This window comes from Neodiprion virginianus, chromosome 5 (genome assembly GCF_021901495.1).
Source record: "Neodiprion virginianus isolate iyNeoVirg1 chromosome 5, iyNeoVirg1.1, whole genome shotgun sequence".
Lineage (NCBI taxonomy): Eukaryota > Metazoa > Arthropoda > Insecta > Hymenoptera > Diprionidae > Neodiprion > Neodiprion virginianus.
In genome coordinates, this window is record NC_060881.1 from 1,935,510 (window position 1) to 1,953,949 (window position 18,440).

The window sequence follows — 18,440 nt, forward strand, 5'->3', positions numbered from 1 at the left end:
TAGCCAAGCTGTAAGGTATATCATACGTATTTACACGTAAGCGTGTTTACATATATATATATATATATTTTATATATATATGTACGCACGCACACAGAGAAACGCAACCAACACCCTCCGTAAGTCCCTTCTTACGGTCGTATCACCACCACCTGGAGTCGTTTCCTTCTCCTTCACCCTCTTCACCCTCTTCATCCCCCCCCGTCCCTCTTGCGTTCTTTCTTCGACGCACAACGTGCAGCCAGACGCGCGACGTCGCATCGCCGATGGCGGGAAAAATATCTCCTTCTCTGTAACGCGTACCGCGGTTACTCTCTATTCCTTATCGCGTTAGGTAGGATAGAGAGAAAAAAAGGTATATTGACGGACATCGCACTTTGTCGCACTGACAATGAGAGATTGCTATGTTTTCTTGCAAACGTTGCGAAAGTTTAACGCTCGTGCAAGAATAAATTGACGTCAAAGCTGATTTTGCGTTGCAACAATCAAAAAAGGATCGAAGATAGGGTAAAATGGTTAGGCGTACCTCGTATTTCGTAATTCCAACAATGTTCAAACACTTTTTTTTTAACGATACCCGTTTTACTCAATTTTTCTAGTTACTGTAACAAATGAAATTTTTCTCAGTCTGGCATTATCGTCATAATCGTCGTCATCGTCATTGTCATCTTGATGCTTAATCAAAAGAAATACTCGCATCGCATCGCTGCTAAATTTCGCAATTTTGGGAATGGGAGAAAAGAAAAAAAGACATACAATAATCACCGATCTCACACTTCCTCTATTTTTCTGATGTTAAAGAAGGACCATAAAATTTGTATCCGGATCCATGTGTGTGTGTGTGCGTGTGTGTGTATATATATATAGCGCGTGTGTAAGCAGGATCGATGAATAGTTCGTTGACCAGGAGGTTTAAAAAAACGCGCAGAAATAGGCGTATAATGTATCTCTACGAACCGTGCATTATAAAGTTTACCTCGAGGTCGTACAAGCGATAAATAATGTAATCGGAAGCTGATGATACGCCCGCTTCTTATTTTCTTCTCGTCTCCGCACGTGCCGAAATTATTGTACGTAGAGCGTAAACTTATTATACATTATATGTACGTACATACGGCACACGTACGGTAGTAACCTTGATGTGAGAAATTTGAATTTTATGTAAAGAATATGTCGGACGAGAAGATCGTTAACGACGATACAAGCCGTTCAATCACCCCCCTTCACCCTTTCTCTAGTTTATACCCACGTTCGTATTCAACCCTATTTCCATAGCTAGATCTATTTTATCTATTTTGCAATTTACTTTGGAGCCGCCTTCGATGCAAATAAAAAATACGTCGAAAGTCGTGAAACGGTTGACTTATTCCATCCCCTCTCTCTCTCTCTCTCTCTCTCGCGTGTAAGGTGATAAAAAACCTACATACGTTATTATCGTAGGTAAACTTGTACCTATAACGCTGTTCAAACACATTCGATCGTATCGTTTGAATTCAAGTCTCTTCTCGATTTCTCGTTATCATATTTATGTATGTATAACCATCGGGTACATACCACCTACCCGTGTGAGGATATCGATCTCGATCTCACGTAAGTAAAATAATTGCAAAACGGGAATGTGTTTTTTTGTTTTTTTTTTCTTTTTTTCTTTTTTTACCGAAAATATACAATAAAACTAACAAAACGAAATTTAATCGTCAATATCCCAAATCGTGATATTTTTGCTAATATTATACCACAAACGGGCCAGCAATCTGAACCGATTTTTATTCTCTTATAATAATTGTTGCGTAACTCTTTCGTTGGCAATTTTTTAATTCAATCGTAATGGTAATAATTAATAAATACCGATCCGTGTTACAATGACACGTATGTATAGTTGCCCCAAATTTGAAGTAACGTTGCTAGTGAAAATCAGCTGACTTTGGTCCGTTCTGCAACTTGAACCGTATACATGCATATATATATATATATACACACACACACTTTTGTGCAGAAAATTTAAAGAGCCATTCACTCATCGTACCTGCCCTCCAGCTTCACCTGCGAAACAGCTCCGACATGTCGCGCCTCTTACGCATTATTAAATACAAATCGTTGAAGACCGAACGTTGCCTCGGGATTGATTTTTTCTGTAACTTCAGAACAAAGATACGAATATAAAATTGAGAGGCGAAATTTATTAAGAGCTTAACCCTCGGATGGTATGTATTAATTAAATGTCAGTTGTGCGTAATTGTTCCCCGAAACTTTCAAAAAAAATAAAGAAGGAATGAAAGAAAGAAAAGAAAAGAAAAGAAAAACACTGGAACGAGCTTCCTGTTAAACAAAAATTTTATGTGCCATTGACCAGAGTTACGCGAGTGAGAGAAGAAACGAACCGACGATTAAATTGATCATAGACACGTAAAATTTTTATTTAGAGAATATTCGTTTCAGTTTTGATTTAAAAAAAAAAAAAAAAAAAAAAAAAACCCATCAACGAACATTACTGTACATATAATTTCTTTAGTTTCTTTATCATACACCGCGCATAAATCAGTTTTTTTTTTTTTTTCTTCTGTTATAACAAATATGAAAGAAAGTACCTAATTCGAATTTGAATTTATTTGTATCGATAATTTTTTCCCGCATACAGTTTTTTTTTTTTTTTTTTTACCGAAATTATGCAACGCAACATCAGTAGAAAAGTAACTCGTGTAACCCTGGGAGGCGGCTGTTGCTATTGCTGGTTCTGCCATCCCTTGAGAACCGCAGCTGCCGCCTATTCGTTCACCCCGCCGACACCTGCTGAATCAAACTACGTACATACCTACACATCTCCGTTTCCCTTACGCGTCCTGCATATTTCCTTTCACGATATATACTCTATACATATATAATTCTTTTGCGTGAACAAGAGTATGTTGCGCATTTTTTTCACCAAGCAAGAAATCGAGGTTACGAGTCGCGTGACGTCAGATTTTTTCGCGACGGCGCATGCGCGGAGTGCGGAAAAGAACACTTTTCAACTCCTAGGACTTGAAAGTTGTATTTTCGGTACTCCGCGCGTGCGCATTCGCAGATTCGCCTTACCGTCGTGGAAACGGTTGTTTTGCGAACGGAAAACAAGCGTGGAAAAATGAGTAAAAGATGCTCGCGTTGTATAAATATATTACAATACCCGTAGAAATATAAAAATGTTGTATAATTTATCGCCTGGCTGTATGTGAAAATAAAGAAAAAGAAAAAAAAAGTCAGTCACGCGGAGTTGCACTTTATACGTATTTTATAGCCTCTTACGAGAATGCCAAAATGACTCGAGGGAATTCCTTCATGTATTACAGGTACACGTGTGTATTATACACTTGCGAATCAGCTTTGAAACGCTAACGGTCGCCAAATTCCATTACGGGAAGCGAAAACAAGTCTCGCGATTACTCGCATGTATATATATATATATATAGCTGTACGGATGAATGAAATAAAAAAAATAAATAAATAAAAATTCAATTTCAATTTCAATATCAATATTCCGTTGTTTTTTGTTTTTATTCTTTCTTTTCTTCCTTTGTGTTCGCGCGCGTTTCGAAGCTGAGAAAAAAGAAAAGAGAATAAAAAAAAACCAGACGTCGGTATGTTGTATAAATTGTACGTAAGGAGGAAAAGGAAAAAAAAAAAAAAAAAAACGTATCCTCGACGAGGAAACAGGTCCTCGTGAATATAACCTGACTCTGTTGCCGCTCGCCGGTTTCAGAGATCGAATTTTTAATTCGAGACGTCGCATGAATGGGCAACCACGACGGCACTCTCACCGATTTATTATATCCACATTAAGGCGCACGTGTTTATGTATATATATATGAATATATATATATGAATATATATATATACATACATATATATGTATGTACGAAGATCAAGGATCGCGAAAACATATTTTATATCTCTTGACATAATTGTCTTTTTTTTTTTTTTGGTTTTTGTTTCTAAATTCGTCTATTTTTTTTCTCGAATTTCACGTTCTCGGATCAACCGTTGGTCATTTTATTATATTATTTTATCATTGGTAATGTGTGCGTGTATATATATATGTATACACGCGCCAGTGATCACTTTGCGGCCTTCCATTATGTAATTTTTCTTTCTTTATTTTTGTTTTCCTCATATTTGTTTGTTTTTTTTTTTTCTACCTTTTTTGTCGGGGTTCGCAAATATTTTTTTTTTTTTTTTTTTTTATTCTGCTCTTTTCGCCAACATCGTGGGAGCGGTATAAAATATAAAAATTTTTCACGCCACGTGCCGCAAGCGACTCGGGATTTGAAACTCAAGGATGAAGCGACGCGCGGGAGACCGTTGGACATTTAAAAAACCACCGTATATTCTTACATAACTAACCTGCAAGTTTTACATACGTATCTGTGTTGGTATATTTATCTTGTATAACGAACGCCTGTGTATATTCAAAAATTTAACTGTTGCGTTGCATTATTTCGAATCGAAATTCCGGACGGTACGATTTTTATAATTTTCTTTTCCTTTTATCTTCCGTCATATCTACTCTTGTTTCAGACAGGTTTTCTCAAATTTTTTTGCCTCAATCATTTATTCGTTTATTTTTTTCTTCCCTTGTCAAATCCGAATCTTGTCCGGATATTATATTCGCATGTATCTTATTTTTATCAGCTGCGTAATGGCTAAGCATATCGGGCACGGTCTTTTCTAAGATTCTTCATCGGAACGTAATTATTTACTCGGCGAAATTTAATGAAATTTGATCCCCTCCCCCTCCTTCCCCCTCCGCTCCATTTTTTTTTTCTCGTTCCAAAGCAGTATATATAATACACTGACGGTGATCTTACTTATAATTCTGCGACTTGTACGCATGTATATACGTGCCGGGAGAATCTCTCGAAACTTGAAAATGAACCGCGCGTGCGCCGAATGATCAAATCTCATTGGTCGGCGAAACGTTCCCGCGGCGATATTCTCGTCCGCGACGCAGGCGGGCCAACCTACGCAAAATGTCTGCGTTTGAATTTTCAAAGAGCGCAAGCGTCGAGTTCCGACCGTTCTTCGAAGAATCGACTTTCCGCCCCGACGACAAATGCTTCCGAAACCTTTCCGAGTCGCCGTCTCGATTGTTCGAGATCCTAACCTCGAAAATTCGTAGGAACCACGTCGCCGGCGGAAAGAGTTTGACGGCTGAAAACTCGGGTTGGCCAGCCTGCGCGAACAGCCGATAAAACTCGCGCGTGCGCGGTTCGTTTTCAACTTTCGAGAGATCCTCCCGGTATGTAATATATGCGAAGAAGCCGGAACTCATCGCTCCAGTAATCGTTGCTATCGAAATCACGTTTCTCGATTGTTCTCCTCTTCGATCGCTGTACAGTAAAGAAGTAATCTTTTGTTAAACCATAAAAAAAAAAAAAAAAAAAATGGCAAATCGGCACCAACAGCCCTTACGGTTCCTCTTCAAACAGAGTTGTCGAACCGGGTTTGAGCAAACTTCGGTCTGTTAGATCGATAGGTGGTGACCAGAGGCAGCTGCCGCGCCGGCAAAGTTGTCTCGCTCTCTGCTCGCACCCCTGCATGGCGTGAGTGCGTGTGCCGTTTTCGGGGAGGCCTCCGACGAGAGTCGTAGGTGAAGGTGGTCTCACATGCCGCGATGGGGGGGGGGGGGGGGGGGGGCGCATATGCCAAGTACCGGGGGGCAATACAAAGCACAGATGGTCGACAGGGTCTCTCTCTCTCTCTTATCGGACCTCTGACAAATAATTGGCCCTTTGTCATTCGTTACGCGGTCGTATCGTCGCGGGATTAATATTACGCCTTTCCGAAAATAGTCAAATTTCGTACGCGATCGTTTTTTTTTTTTTTTAACATTTGTTGATAAGATTTCAAAGATCATACCCGTTTTACTTCGTATGTATATATATATATATATATATATTTTTTTTTTTTCATATTACATTTGCGAATCTATGATTTGGTGTGAATACATTTTTTTTTTTTTGTTTCCGACGATTTTACCAATTTACGCGACTCTGAAACAAATTTCGTTGTAGATTTTAGTGACGAAAAGATAAAAAAAAAAAAAAAAAAATTGACAATTTCCTGCTCGATAGGTAGAATAAAATTTCGAGGAAAAAAAAACAACAATTTCATCGAACGATAGTTTTCGTCTTCGTTTGTATTCGTTCTTTATACAGTGCCTGATTAATTAATTGTCATCGAATCATATTATTAGAATTGATTCTTGACCGTGGTGAAAAGGGTCTTCCATAGTTTGTTAATTATTGTCTTTAACGAAGAAAAAAACCGCATTCGACCGATTTTATGAAAATCGTTCTTGACTAAAACAAAAACAAAAAAATATGTATAATCCAGTCATCGCATCGACATATTTCCTAGCCACCAAAAATTGATTGAAAGGGGTAAACGCCCGAGGCTGTTTCGTCGTTTCGATCCGGCCAAAACGCCACGTGCGTCCGAGATTCCGGGGATACATATATACATACAAACATATACATATGTATACATATGTATATAAGTTTGATGACTGCGTCGGTCTTTTCGTCTTTTTTCTCGGTTTATTATCATTATTATCATTAACATTGCGCTTTTATTTTTTAACATTTATTTCTCCCACATACTTTTATTACACTCCGCGGAGAATATAAACCTGCCGAGATTGGAATTTCCTCTCTACGCAAATTAGCATATGCTGAATATATATATATATATATATATTCTTACTTTCGTTTTTTTCAATGGAACGTTTCGACGGTTACCAGTTTAAAAATTTATAACGTACAATATTGAGTATATATGTATGCATGTATGTATGTATGTATGTACGATACCACGTTATATGTTTAATATTATGTATATACTCGGCAACAGCTGGTCGTTTCGTTATATTATACATTTTATATGGGTATATATTACACAGCGACGTGGTTTAAATAAATCCTGGTCAAATTGACTCTTGCCTCTCAACTATACGCCGCATACATATATATATATATATAATATGTATGTATATATACATAAGTATACGTATATACCTATATATGTGTACAACCACGTGTTCTTTCCGGGACCATAAAACTCGACCAATGTCTACTATATGTATATGCATGTACACACATGCGTCTGTATTGCAGAGCGAGAATGGCCGTTATATATGTTGACACGAGCTTCGGTGCCAGATAATATAACACACCGTCGCAATTCCTTGCTATGATTAATCACGTACTCAAATTGGTCGGAATTTTTACTTTTTATTTTCATCTTTTTTATCACCCATTTATATAAGAAATACTTGCGGCTTACATTATACTTATAACACACGTGTATATATTGTATTGTATGTGTTTTCTACGTACGTTCAAAAATATTCTTTATACCGTTTTATGAAAAAAGTTGTAAATAAATAAATGACAAAATAAGACCCAAGTTCTTGCACGAATTAATGTTTACACAAGTAATAAATCACGTTAACACGGATCGGTCACGGTTTTGATTACGAAAATATTATTTTCATAACGTATCAACCGCATATTATAATTAATTAATGTCGTGTTAATTACTATCACTTTATCTAACCGCATAAAGCAGCACTAGGTCACCCGCTCTATTTTTTATAAAGATCCGTTCTAGGCTACGTGTTAAACCGCAATTTCTAGCCGATATGCAATCTTTATTTTCAACGTTCACCGTTCACACCGAACATAATAATTATTACACAACGTAAGAAAATAGCGCGGTTACGTTTCCGTAGAGATTGTTTTGAAAATTATACATTGAAAACAACTCGCAATCGTGTTCCAAAATATTGGAAGACGATGGCATATATATATATATATATATAATATATATATATATATTAGGGTGGTCCTTATTCAGGGTGTTGACGAATTTTTGCCAGACCATCCCCCAAATCAACTTCAAATAATTCGAAAACAATCGCCTAATTTTTTCAGATTTTTACATCGAATCTAAGATAGTCCGCATTGTGATCGAAGTTTCTTATGGAAATTAACACGGGTGAAACTTTTTTTTCTCAGTATATATTTTATTGCAAGAGTAATAATGTTCCAAATAATCTGTAACCGCGAAGTTTTGGTGAGAATTAGTGCCACTGTCTGGGAAAAAATACACATCGTCGTACGAGGCAATCTAGACGAATTGCCCAACCTCGAAACCTGACTTTTCTTTTATTTAGAGGAAGTGCAATTCGTCTAGATTGCCTCGTACGACGATGTGTATTTTTTTTTCCATACAGCATCGCTTGTGCCGACTAAAACCTCGCGGTTACAGATTTTTTTGAACATTATTACTTTCGCGATAAAATATATGGTGCGAAAAAAAGTTTTTCTCACGTCACTTCCATAAGAAGCTTCGATCACAACGCGGGCTATCTCAGACTTGCTGTAAGAATCTGAAAAAATTTGGCGACTCTTTTCAAATGATTTGAAATTGATTTCAGTGATGGAGCGGTAAAAATTCGTCAACACCCTAAACAAGGACCACCCTAATATATATACATATAAATAAAAACAACAAAAAAAAAAATCGAAACTCCGCTCGCAACTTTCGTTTCCGGGCAGCTTGTCGTAATCTTGAAAATCATCTCAATTTCTTCCGCTGTGACTTTAAGGGACAGGATACGCGTCACGGTTGGCTAGATATCCTTCCTGCTTTCCGTCCAGGCTCATCCTTACAACCACGGAGACCTGGACTTGGTGACTTTCCTTGCTCCCTTTTTCTTCCTCCTCTCCCTCCTTCTTCTTATTCTTTCGTCTTGTATTCCGGTCGTATAATTCCTTCGATATTCACCGGCGTGTGCTGAACCTGAGAGACCACATCCTGGAGTTACAATTTTTACCCCGTTACACGATGAACGTAGGAGTGCAGGCACTAATTAATTTCCTGTCAACTAACCGCAATTTTCATTTCCTCGACGACGAATTATCCTACCGAAGGGTACCTTTTCAAGATTTCGATCACTTTGTAGTTACTCGAAGCGCGACAAAAAAAAACCTACCATTACCTTTTCTTTTCTTTTCTTTTCTGTTTTTTTTTTTTTTTCTCTTTCGACTCTTCGTTCACCTTACGACAAACCGTTTCCTTCTTTCCAACTCGCTCGAATGCAATCTGATCTCGTCAACTTACTTCCGGCCATCGTCCGGTCAACCCGCGAGACCACCTTTAATGAAAAGGAAGAGGAAGGAGAAATTTGTTTCGTTTCGAAACCGCGTTACACAATTTCTCGTTTCCTACTCGCGACGAGAAAGGAACGGAAGTTATTAAAATCCCGATGTTTTAAACCGGAAAAATAAAGAAAAAATAATCGACGATCACGCAGACAGCCTTGATTTTTAACGTTATCGTCATATTTCTCACCCTCGAAATTTCACGTTTCGTTGCGTCTCGTCTCGTCTCTGGCACCGGAAATTCGGCGTTCGATTTCCGAATTTTGCCCGTATACCCGATGGCTTTACACTCGATATCATCCAACGGCGATGAATGGATGACCGAATTACCCCGAGCCTATGGAAATCCGAGACTCGAGTTCATCGATTCGACGAAGCTTCTCGCGTATGCGGGTCGACGTTTTTTACCTACTGAAAATTTCCTTCCCAGCCGCTTCCTCTTCCTCTTTTCGAATCGTCGAAGGTTTGAGTCGGTTGATACATTCGTCCGATATTCAACTAAATGCTGTATTAGTCCTTAATAGTACTTAATTCAACAAAATACTTTTCACAAATTAATACAGAATTGAATCGAACCTTTTTAACGATCACGCCGACTGTCAATTTATTCAGGATAACACGTCGCGAGTTCGTTCCAATAATGTGAATTTTTCATCAAATAAATGCGTGATCGACGTGACTAAAAATTGAGTAAATCATTTTGGCAAACCAACCGAATCGAAATTGTCGAATCGAAGTCATCTTAGTTGGATTGAAATGGGTAAACGGACTGAAACAAAATCCATTTTGTCGATTCGAGCATTCCTTTCCCTACTTTTATTTTCACATAATTATACGCGATAGCGAAGTAGGATTTCCCCGAATCTCGTCTATCCGTATTATCGCTACGCGCATCAACGTCCTGGGAATGAAGAAGTCCGATAGTTCCCTGCTGCGGAATTCCGGCGTAGCCTATGCAACCCGGAGATAGACGGAACTTGACCCCGCGGCGTTGTTAATCAGTGTAAAAACTGTAACCAAATATCCGTCGTGACGATGCTGTAAGATTGGAGCGATTCTCTCCTCTCTAATTTGCGCCGCATGATTTTACAACGAATCTTAATATTCTCGATCTAAAACCGGGGATGAAAACTTTTTTAACTCTTGGATATAAAAATTTATACCACACGTATGGTGGCATTGCGTATAATTGAAACCTGATCGTAAAAATTTTCAATATCTAATCATTTTTTTTTTTTTTTCTTTTTTCGTGAAGTTGATTTCCGGAAGTATAGAAGTAGTTTTACGTTACTTCAAACTTGTACGTGATTTCCGTTCCCAAACTTGACTCACGCGTGCCGTCCGTGTTTTATTGTTCGAAAAAGGAATGAGAAAAAATAAATACATTATTTAAAGAAAAGAAAAAAAAAAAAGCAACAAACGAAACGGAAAAAAATTGTTTGTGCAATCTTATCACGTTTTCAACGCGCTCCTAAATGTATGTATGTATATATGTAATCGAAATATAAACCGGAAGTCAGTCTCGTTGTTATATATATTGTATCGTAGAAGGTTTGTTTCTAATTTTTTTCACCCCGCACTACATGTAAAGTTACAAAATTATTCATCTCTCACATTCTTCTCCCAGCTCCTTTTTGCAACATTTCGTTTTATTTCCTCTTTCTAATTGATTATTATAAACTAAGAGAAATTTTTATTTCCGGTTACCGCTCGGTCCTTGACTATTTTCATTTTTCAACACAATTGAAAAATATGGTTCTATGGAAATTTTTCTCAGTTTATGATCCGAGACGAACAAGGAACTTGTCTAAACCCTCAAAGTCTCTCGCCGTCCGAACCTTCGGACCGATCTTTACGACCTTAAGGTGAGGATCGCCTCTCTCCTCTCAGGGATAAACCGAGAGGGCGATAATCTCGATCCTTGAAGCGTTGCTGTTGCAGTAAACGTGAAGTGTCAACGAATATCTACGTGTGTTCGTACTTCGTGTGTGTGTGTGTGTGTGTGTGCGTCTCCATTCATCGCCAGCCAGTTTGTCCCGAGCCATTCACTTTACGCCGTCCGGTCATGAATTGTGTATAATAATTATATGCAGCTCACTTTCTTTGCCACTATTTTTATGCCTTTGCGACGCGACGGGATCCGATGCGATATATCTCGGAGATTTTCTCTCTACTTCGTTCTTTACTAATGAACCGACAAGACGTATTTTTCGTCTCGATCTTCTGGTAACTAATAAAAAATTTCTCCAATTTTACAACGAATCGAAGGAGCTTTTATCAGAATCATAAGTACTTTGAGACCAACGGAATGGAAAGAAAGAATTTCATTGGTTTGGATCTTTTTATCCATCCATCCTCATCTTGTTTAAATTTTTTTTTTTTTTTTTTATCTCATTTTCAACTCTCGCCTTGACTTCTTACCGGCGGAATGAAATTTTTGTATATTACCAGAGTGTTTTTATAACACGCGAGCGTGTTGTGTGTGCTCAAGATTATTTATCCTCCTCCTCCTCCTCGTCTGTCCTGCGAGAGAAGAAGGGAGTCTGGAGGAGTGTCGTCGTCGTTGTCACCAAGCAGCTCGTTCCTTGATACCACGCGTGCTCTTTGCTCAGAAGGCATTTTACTACCAGGCTTTATTATATCTAACGCTACTCCCCCATACCGGATGTCAACCCATTGGCGCCACCACCGCCAGCTACTCAAATGTCCCGTAAAGTGTAATATCTCGCTTTTATACTCGACGGGACGATTACTCAAGCCGTTCGATATGCTGCCGCAGACGCCCCCTAGAAGTTGAAGAAACACGCGCGAGTTTAACTACCTAATTATGAGAAAGAAAACCATCCGATATATCCAAGTGTCTTTGTACCAACGTCATTTTCTCTATCGCTGATTCTTCTCTTTTCTCTCTGTCGTCCTTTCGTTGGGTGAACAACGTGCGTTTAATAATGTACCGCGTTTCGCTTGTCGCCAAACGCGAGAGACCAAAGATGAGAGGATCTCGATCTTTAAATTGAACGAAGAAAAAAGGAAGGAACGGAGAGAGACGAGAATTAAAAGGCAACGACTCATTCAACGGCTGTTCCTCTCCGCGGATGGATGAACCATCGTGTTGTGGTGGCTGCATACTCGCGCACTGCCAGTATGGACACCATGAATTATTCACGACGAGACACACTCTTAGTGCATTCCCAAACGTGCATGTATGTATACCTAGAACAAGATTTAATGGGACGAGCGATGAGGAGGAGAGAAGACGGTGGCGATGATCGCGACATGAAGAACAGGATCCATCTGGAACCATGCGTGGTTTCGATCACATCTGTACCCGTGATACGATGATATTAGCAGCGCAGATCTCTTTGCCTGTTGATTATTTCTATCATTTCTTGGTTTACATCGCGATCTTGTTCGAAATCAAACCATTTCCACCACGAATTTACGACCAGTTGCTAAAGCTCTTTCAATTTTTAATTACCTTTCAGATCCCGTTCTGGTTACGGTTCGAGCAGCGGTGACGAATCGGAAGGCGAGTACGGATCCTCGTCCCTGAATCCGGCAAACTCGTTGAATTCGAATTCGGGGACAAACACCGCACAACAGGGGCCAGGAAAACACATAAACAAAGGACGTTGGACCAAAGAAGAGGTGAGAAGAATCGGTGGTTGATGGACGATGTTCTTCTCGTTTGTTTTTACCGTTTATTCATATACCGTGTAAGAAACGAATTTACTTTTCTTTGGGAAAACTGAAAAATGAGAAGGGAATGAAAAATCAAAATGAGAAGAAGAAGAAAAAAAAAATGGGCCGGATGAAAGAAACAAGGGGGCAAATTAGGGCCCCGACAAAGAGGAGGAAAAAGGGCTGATTCACCCTGAGTTATATAATAGCGCGTGATGGTTACGTACGGGCAGATGTAACCTATAACAGATGCGTCTGGGTATAGGTGAGAGTTTGTGCACGTGGGGTGCAGTGCCCGTACCTACGGCTATCTCTATACCTGTATATTCGTTTATGGGATATTTTCCCATGGGAAAGGTTACAAAGGTTGATCACACGTGCTCATATGCGTGCATGCCTCATATTGTGTATATTTACGGTCAAATGGGTGTCGTGAATCGATCTTTTTTTTTCCATTTCTTTATTCGGCAAAGAAAAGCGCGTAATCAATTCTTCTGTGTCAGGCTCATTGACCCTTGAAAAATTTTATACGTAAAATTCATATTCAATGGAAGACTGATTTTCATTTGAATCGTTCATATTTTTCATGTCCGCATTTTCCTTTCGGTTCAAATTGCACTCTCATTTGATTTCAATCATTTTTCCATCAAATGTACAGATTCCTCGGTGAAAACTGAGGATAAAGTTCCTTTGCGAAATTGTTGAGAAACTTACGGTTCTCGAGTTACGGGACTAATAAGGCCGGCCAATCAGAGCTCGCGTAGAGGTAAGGCCCTTAGTGACGTCAGATGCGTCTCGGCGCGGCGATTGGCCGCTTCGGTGATTTTCTCATAACTCGAGAATCGTCGATCGCTCAAAGTTCGCGCAAAGGAACTTTCGCCCCGATTTTTTGCGAGGAATTCTTGCAATGTATAATCTTTCATCTCGGTTGAAATATTGAAATTTGGCTTTCGTTTTCGCAGGACGCGCTTCTGAAGCAACTTGTCGGCACTACGGAAAAACTCGGATCAGGATTACGTTGGGACGCGGTTGCCGCTCATTTTCCGGACCGAAGTGACGTCCAGTGCCAGCAGAGATGGGTCAAGGTTGTGAACCCGGAGTTGGTGAAAGGGCCCTGGACGAAAGAGGTATAGATTTTTTTTCTCCGTAGAATAACAATTTCGTGTACTGTTTCCGAGAACCGGAACAGACCTGAGTTTCGCGCTGTCTGGGTCGAGTTAAACCCCGCCGTGGGTTTAAAAGGGCCCGAAAACTGTACGAGGAAACGTCTGCGTCGTCGTATAACATTACCAGGGCCTTAACCTGGCCTGCGGGCCCACGCAGGGTTCGGGCCCAACCCAAGAACGCGCTGTAATGCATTCCTTCAAGGCTGGCCCCGGGGCCCGACTGCCGTAAGGCTCTTTGAGCAGGGCTAAATCCCAAAGAAGAACAGGTTTCGCTCGGTCCCTTTGAAATCTTTTCCCGCGCGCGGGATTTTTCGGCCCTAATCAACCGGCGATGATCTCAAACGTATACACAAACGCACATGACGACTACGGTTCCAGATCTCGGGACGATCTTATCTGGTTCCCGTTCTTTTCGTGAAACTCATTTTAATTACTTCGTTTGCAGATCCCTTTCGGTGTTTTGGAAAAATGATGGTATGCGTTCAACACCTTAACCTGGTCGAATATTAGGCGGAAAAAAAAATTAGAACAGTGGATCAGAGGACGAGAATATCGCGCAGGCACTCGCCGATCTATAACGGAAAACGAAACCCGGTGTTGTTTGGGCCTTACGACCTTGGCCGATAGGTATTATGCCCAGTGTGTTGTGGCTATGGTTCCCACGCGGCATTCCGATAGCCAGTGGCGCCGATGCCGCGCAGCCCAGCGCAGGCGCTTGATCCTCGTTAATCGACCTTCACGCAAGTCGGAAACCCTGCAGCGCATCCATCAATTATCCCCACACTGGATACAATACGCTGTTTTAGTACTAATGTATATTCAAATTCGTGAAACATATTATGTAAACCGGAGATTTGTGCTGTAAAGATTTTCAATTAAGCAGAGTATAAAATGAAAAAGGAAAAAAAACACATATTAATGATAAAGGTAGTTAAAAATTCGAAGTCTCGCATCACAAGACGCCAGCTAGCGGGAGAAAATATAACCCTCTTTACGTGTACATATTTAATTACGAAACTGGTTTTTCATGGTAAATTTCACCGGATGCACCGTGTCAAAGTAATAAAATATAAGCTCGAAAACTGGCCACGAGGTTCTTCGTGTCTTGGTACTAGGATAATTAACCTAAACTAATCAGCTGTCAGCGATTCGCGCCGCCATATTGCCCTAGCTACGGCTAGACTTTGGTTACCAACAGCGGAGTCGAAAAATTCCCTAGGAATTCCCGCGTTTTTTCGAAAGCTGGGTAAAAATTCGTACTCAGAGAGAGATACGAAGTGAGATAAAGAGAGGCTTAGAAAAAAGGAGTCCTTAACTCAGGTCCCCGTAAGGAGATTCAGGTTCTTTGTTACCGCCCCGCGGATGTTCGTTCGCGGGCAAGCAGAAGGAGTAGAATCTCTGAGACGACGACGACGACGACGAAGAGGAGCTAGCAGCGAGCGTCCCGCGGGTGCGGCTGCAGGAGGACGCGCCGACCGACGAGATGTTATGCACTTTCAAGTGCCAATGCACTCTGCACGTCGTCGGCGCTGCATCCAAGGGCAGCTATGAGAGACTCTCGGTGCACATCGCGCGGTGTTGCTGGGGCCTCAGGGTCGCATGCCGCATTCACTGGGCCAACCGCGAGATAGAAGAAGGGACCCGACGGCCGTCCCGCAGACCATCAACGTGGCAATAATAAACCGCCACTTGTCCAACCGCGAATATACATACACATATAAATATATATATAATGTATGCATGTCTCCTTCTCTCTCTTTCTTTGCTCCCGGCTCGCCGAACAGGAAAGGCCCAATTCTTTATCTCCGGTCGACCCGCAAACTTCAACGCCGTAGCTATTAATAAATTTTGACACTCACAGTAGGTATCGGGAGCAAAAATTATTCTATTTATTCATGTTTATTTCTTAATTTTCGATTGTCTGATTTATATCATCGCGATTGGCGATATTGTGCGGGAACTGTAGACGTTCCCCCTGACTTTCTCACGCGATAAGGAGACCCATACGCGTATACCAAGCGCGAAATTTTATCGAACTCTCGTACATATTTAAAAATAAAAAAGTCCTTTGCACACAGTACCGCCGGTACAATCATGCGACTTTTGCATCTTATGTAATGATCCCGCATATATGTACATATATACTGAGTCTGATGCTGCGCGCTATTTGTGGGTGGAAAGGTTCCAGGAAAAAAGGGTCGGCTAACCGCAGCTTATCACGGTATCGCGCACACGCTTGCAATCAGAAAACTTACGTACATACACACATGGAAATACTTATTCATATCTCTCTGTGAGTATGTACGCTCATGTACGGATGTATGTTCATAAGGGGCACGTACCGCATGGAACGATTTCCGGTCCGAAGGAATGATTTTTAAACGCGGGGGGATCTCCCGCTAATGCCTCAGCTCTTTTTCTCTCTCTCTCTCTCTCTCTCTCTCTCTCTCTCTCTCTCTCTCTCTCTCTCTCTCTCTATCGGTCTCTGCCGCGCCAGGCATTAAACTCTTCATTTTTTATACGCGTATAGCCGCGTATAAGCCGAGCCTCGGGTCCCACCAGTTGGTGGCCTCGAAAAGAACGAATTATTCAACAACAATCCGTTCTTCTTAGAAACGGGGCCAACTAGGCTTGTTTTTTATTTTTCATTCCTTTTTTTTTTTTTTTTCTTTCTCCCTTTTTCGCGATCCGCGATCACGGCCGAGGTAGATTATGATATCACCTACTTATTCGAGTACCTAATTATAATATAATTTAGGGTAAATGTTAAAATAGCGTTAGCCAATTTTTAGATTGTATAATTTACTATACGAAAGGTGTTTCCGTCTACTTAACATTTTCACCAATTTCCCTCGTCTAAATTACTCTACTCGGTATTTACAGGAGGATGAAAAAGTCGTCGAGCTGGTCGAGAGGTACGGACCGAAAAAGTGGACGCTGATAGCGAGGCACCTGAAAGGTCGCATCGGCAAACAGTGTCGCGAAAGATGGCACAATCACCTGAATCCTGGTATAAAGAAAACCGCATGGACCGAGGCCGAGGACCGTGTAATTGTCGACGCTCACCGCAGGTACGGTAACCAGTGGGCGAAAATCGCGAAGCTCCTCCCTGGACGGACGGATAACGCGATTAAAAATCACTGGAACAGTACCATGAGACGGAAATACGAGGCCGAGGACGGAAAGGTCTCGTCGTCAAGAGGCAAGTTTCATTCCTCTTTTAAATCTTCGAAGACATTCATCAAATTCTTCAGAATCAGTCAAGTTTTATCGACATCTATCGGTCTTGTTGGATGACGCGCACTCAGTTTTTTTTTTTTTTTTTACACAATTTCATTGAAGCTCGCTATACTTGTTTCAATCTTTTCATACTATTCCTCGACTTATTCTGTGGCTCACCGAGATAGCGTGTCTCCGGTTGATCAGCGGTGTTATGTTGCGTGAATCGCGGTCGGTAGTTATAATAAGTACCAACCCGTTCGCTTATCTATCGTGTAAGTACAACAAGACACCGCTTATTCTAAGAGACAATCCTCTGTCGGCGAACGAGTGACCTCATGGGCTTGTTTTGGAGCGCTTAAACCAATTGACGCCCTTAATCAACCACCCAGACGCTTGCGAAGAGAGAGAAGCCAATGCGACAAACGTTCAAAGCGTTTATTGCCGCGGGGAAATTTATATTTGTTTTTTCCCCAACTCTTTACTTGAGAGAAGATTTTTTTTTAATTCAATATTTTTATACGACTACACTTTTGGTCGACGGTTGTTTGATTTTTTTCATTTATACCCACTACAGGTAGAGGGAGAAGAAAAAACTCAGATAATCTGGGGAGCACGAAGAAGGAAACGGTCAATGTTCAGGATGAAAATTCGGCCCAGGGTCTATTGGCGAACTCGGCTTCTACGAGCGGAGATAGCAGTTCGACTTTAACCGCCGTCAACACTTCCCAAAGCTTGGATATCGATCCGCTGGATTGGGCGCGAGCTTGGGAACAACAACAGCAACAATTCCAACGGCTCCATCATCATCAGCAACAAAACAACGAACGCATCGGCTCCGAGAGCCAGCTAAACTCTCCACCTAGAAACTCCGCTTCCGGAGGAAAACCCGACGTTTCACCACTGTCGAAGTGAGTTTCGCCAAGGAAATTAAATTATCCGTAAATTTGAACGCGAAAAGGCATGTATTGGATATTAGATAGAAACTGAGATCAGTTTTGTCAAGCGTTGATTTTCAATCCGTTCAATTCAGACACGACGACTACACTTTCGCAGTCTATCCATAGTTAATTACAATTACGCACTGTAGCAATAATTGGCAAACCGACGACTGCAAATATTTGTTCCTGGAACTTTTTCCTTCTGTTATATTGTTTTATTTTTTTCCCCCAAG

General features: G+C 40.7%; 1 protein-coding gene across 3 annotated transcripts in view; it reads left to right on the plus strand.

Moving 5' to 3' along the window:
- The window catches only part of LOC124305468 (myb protein), a 45,732-nt gene that overhangs the window by 22,254 nt on the left and 5,038 nt on the right, over positions 1-18,440 (plus strand). For all 3 annotated transcript variants that reach the window (XM_046764963.1, XM_046764965.1, XM_046764964.1), the window contains 4 exons: positions 12,686-12,848; positions 13,844-14,008; positions 16,931-17,249; positions 17,844-18,177. In XM_046764963.1, the coding sequence (XP_046620919.1) occupies positions 12,686-12,848; positions 13,844-14,008; positions 16,931-17,249; positions 17,844-18,177 (981 nt within the window). The remainder of the gene's footprint in view (positions 1-12,685; positions 12,849-13,843; positions 14,009-16,930; positions 17,250-17,843; positions 18,178-18,440) is intronic.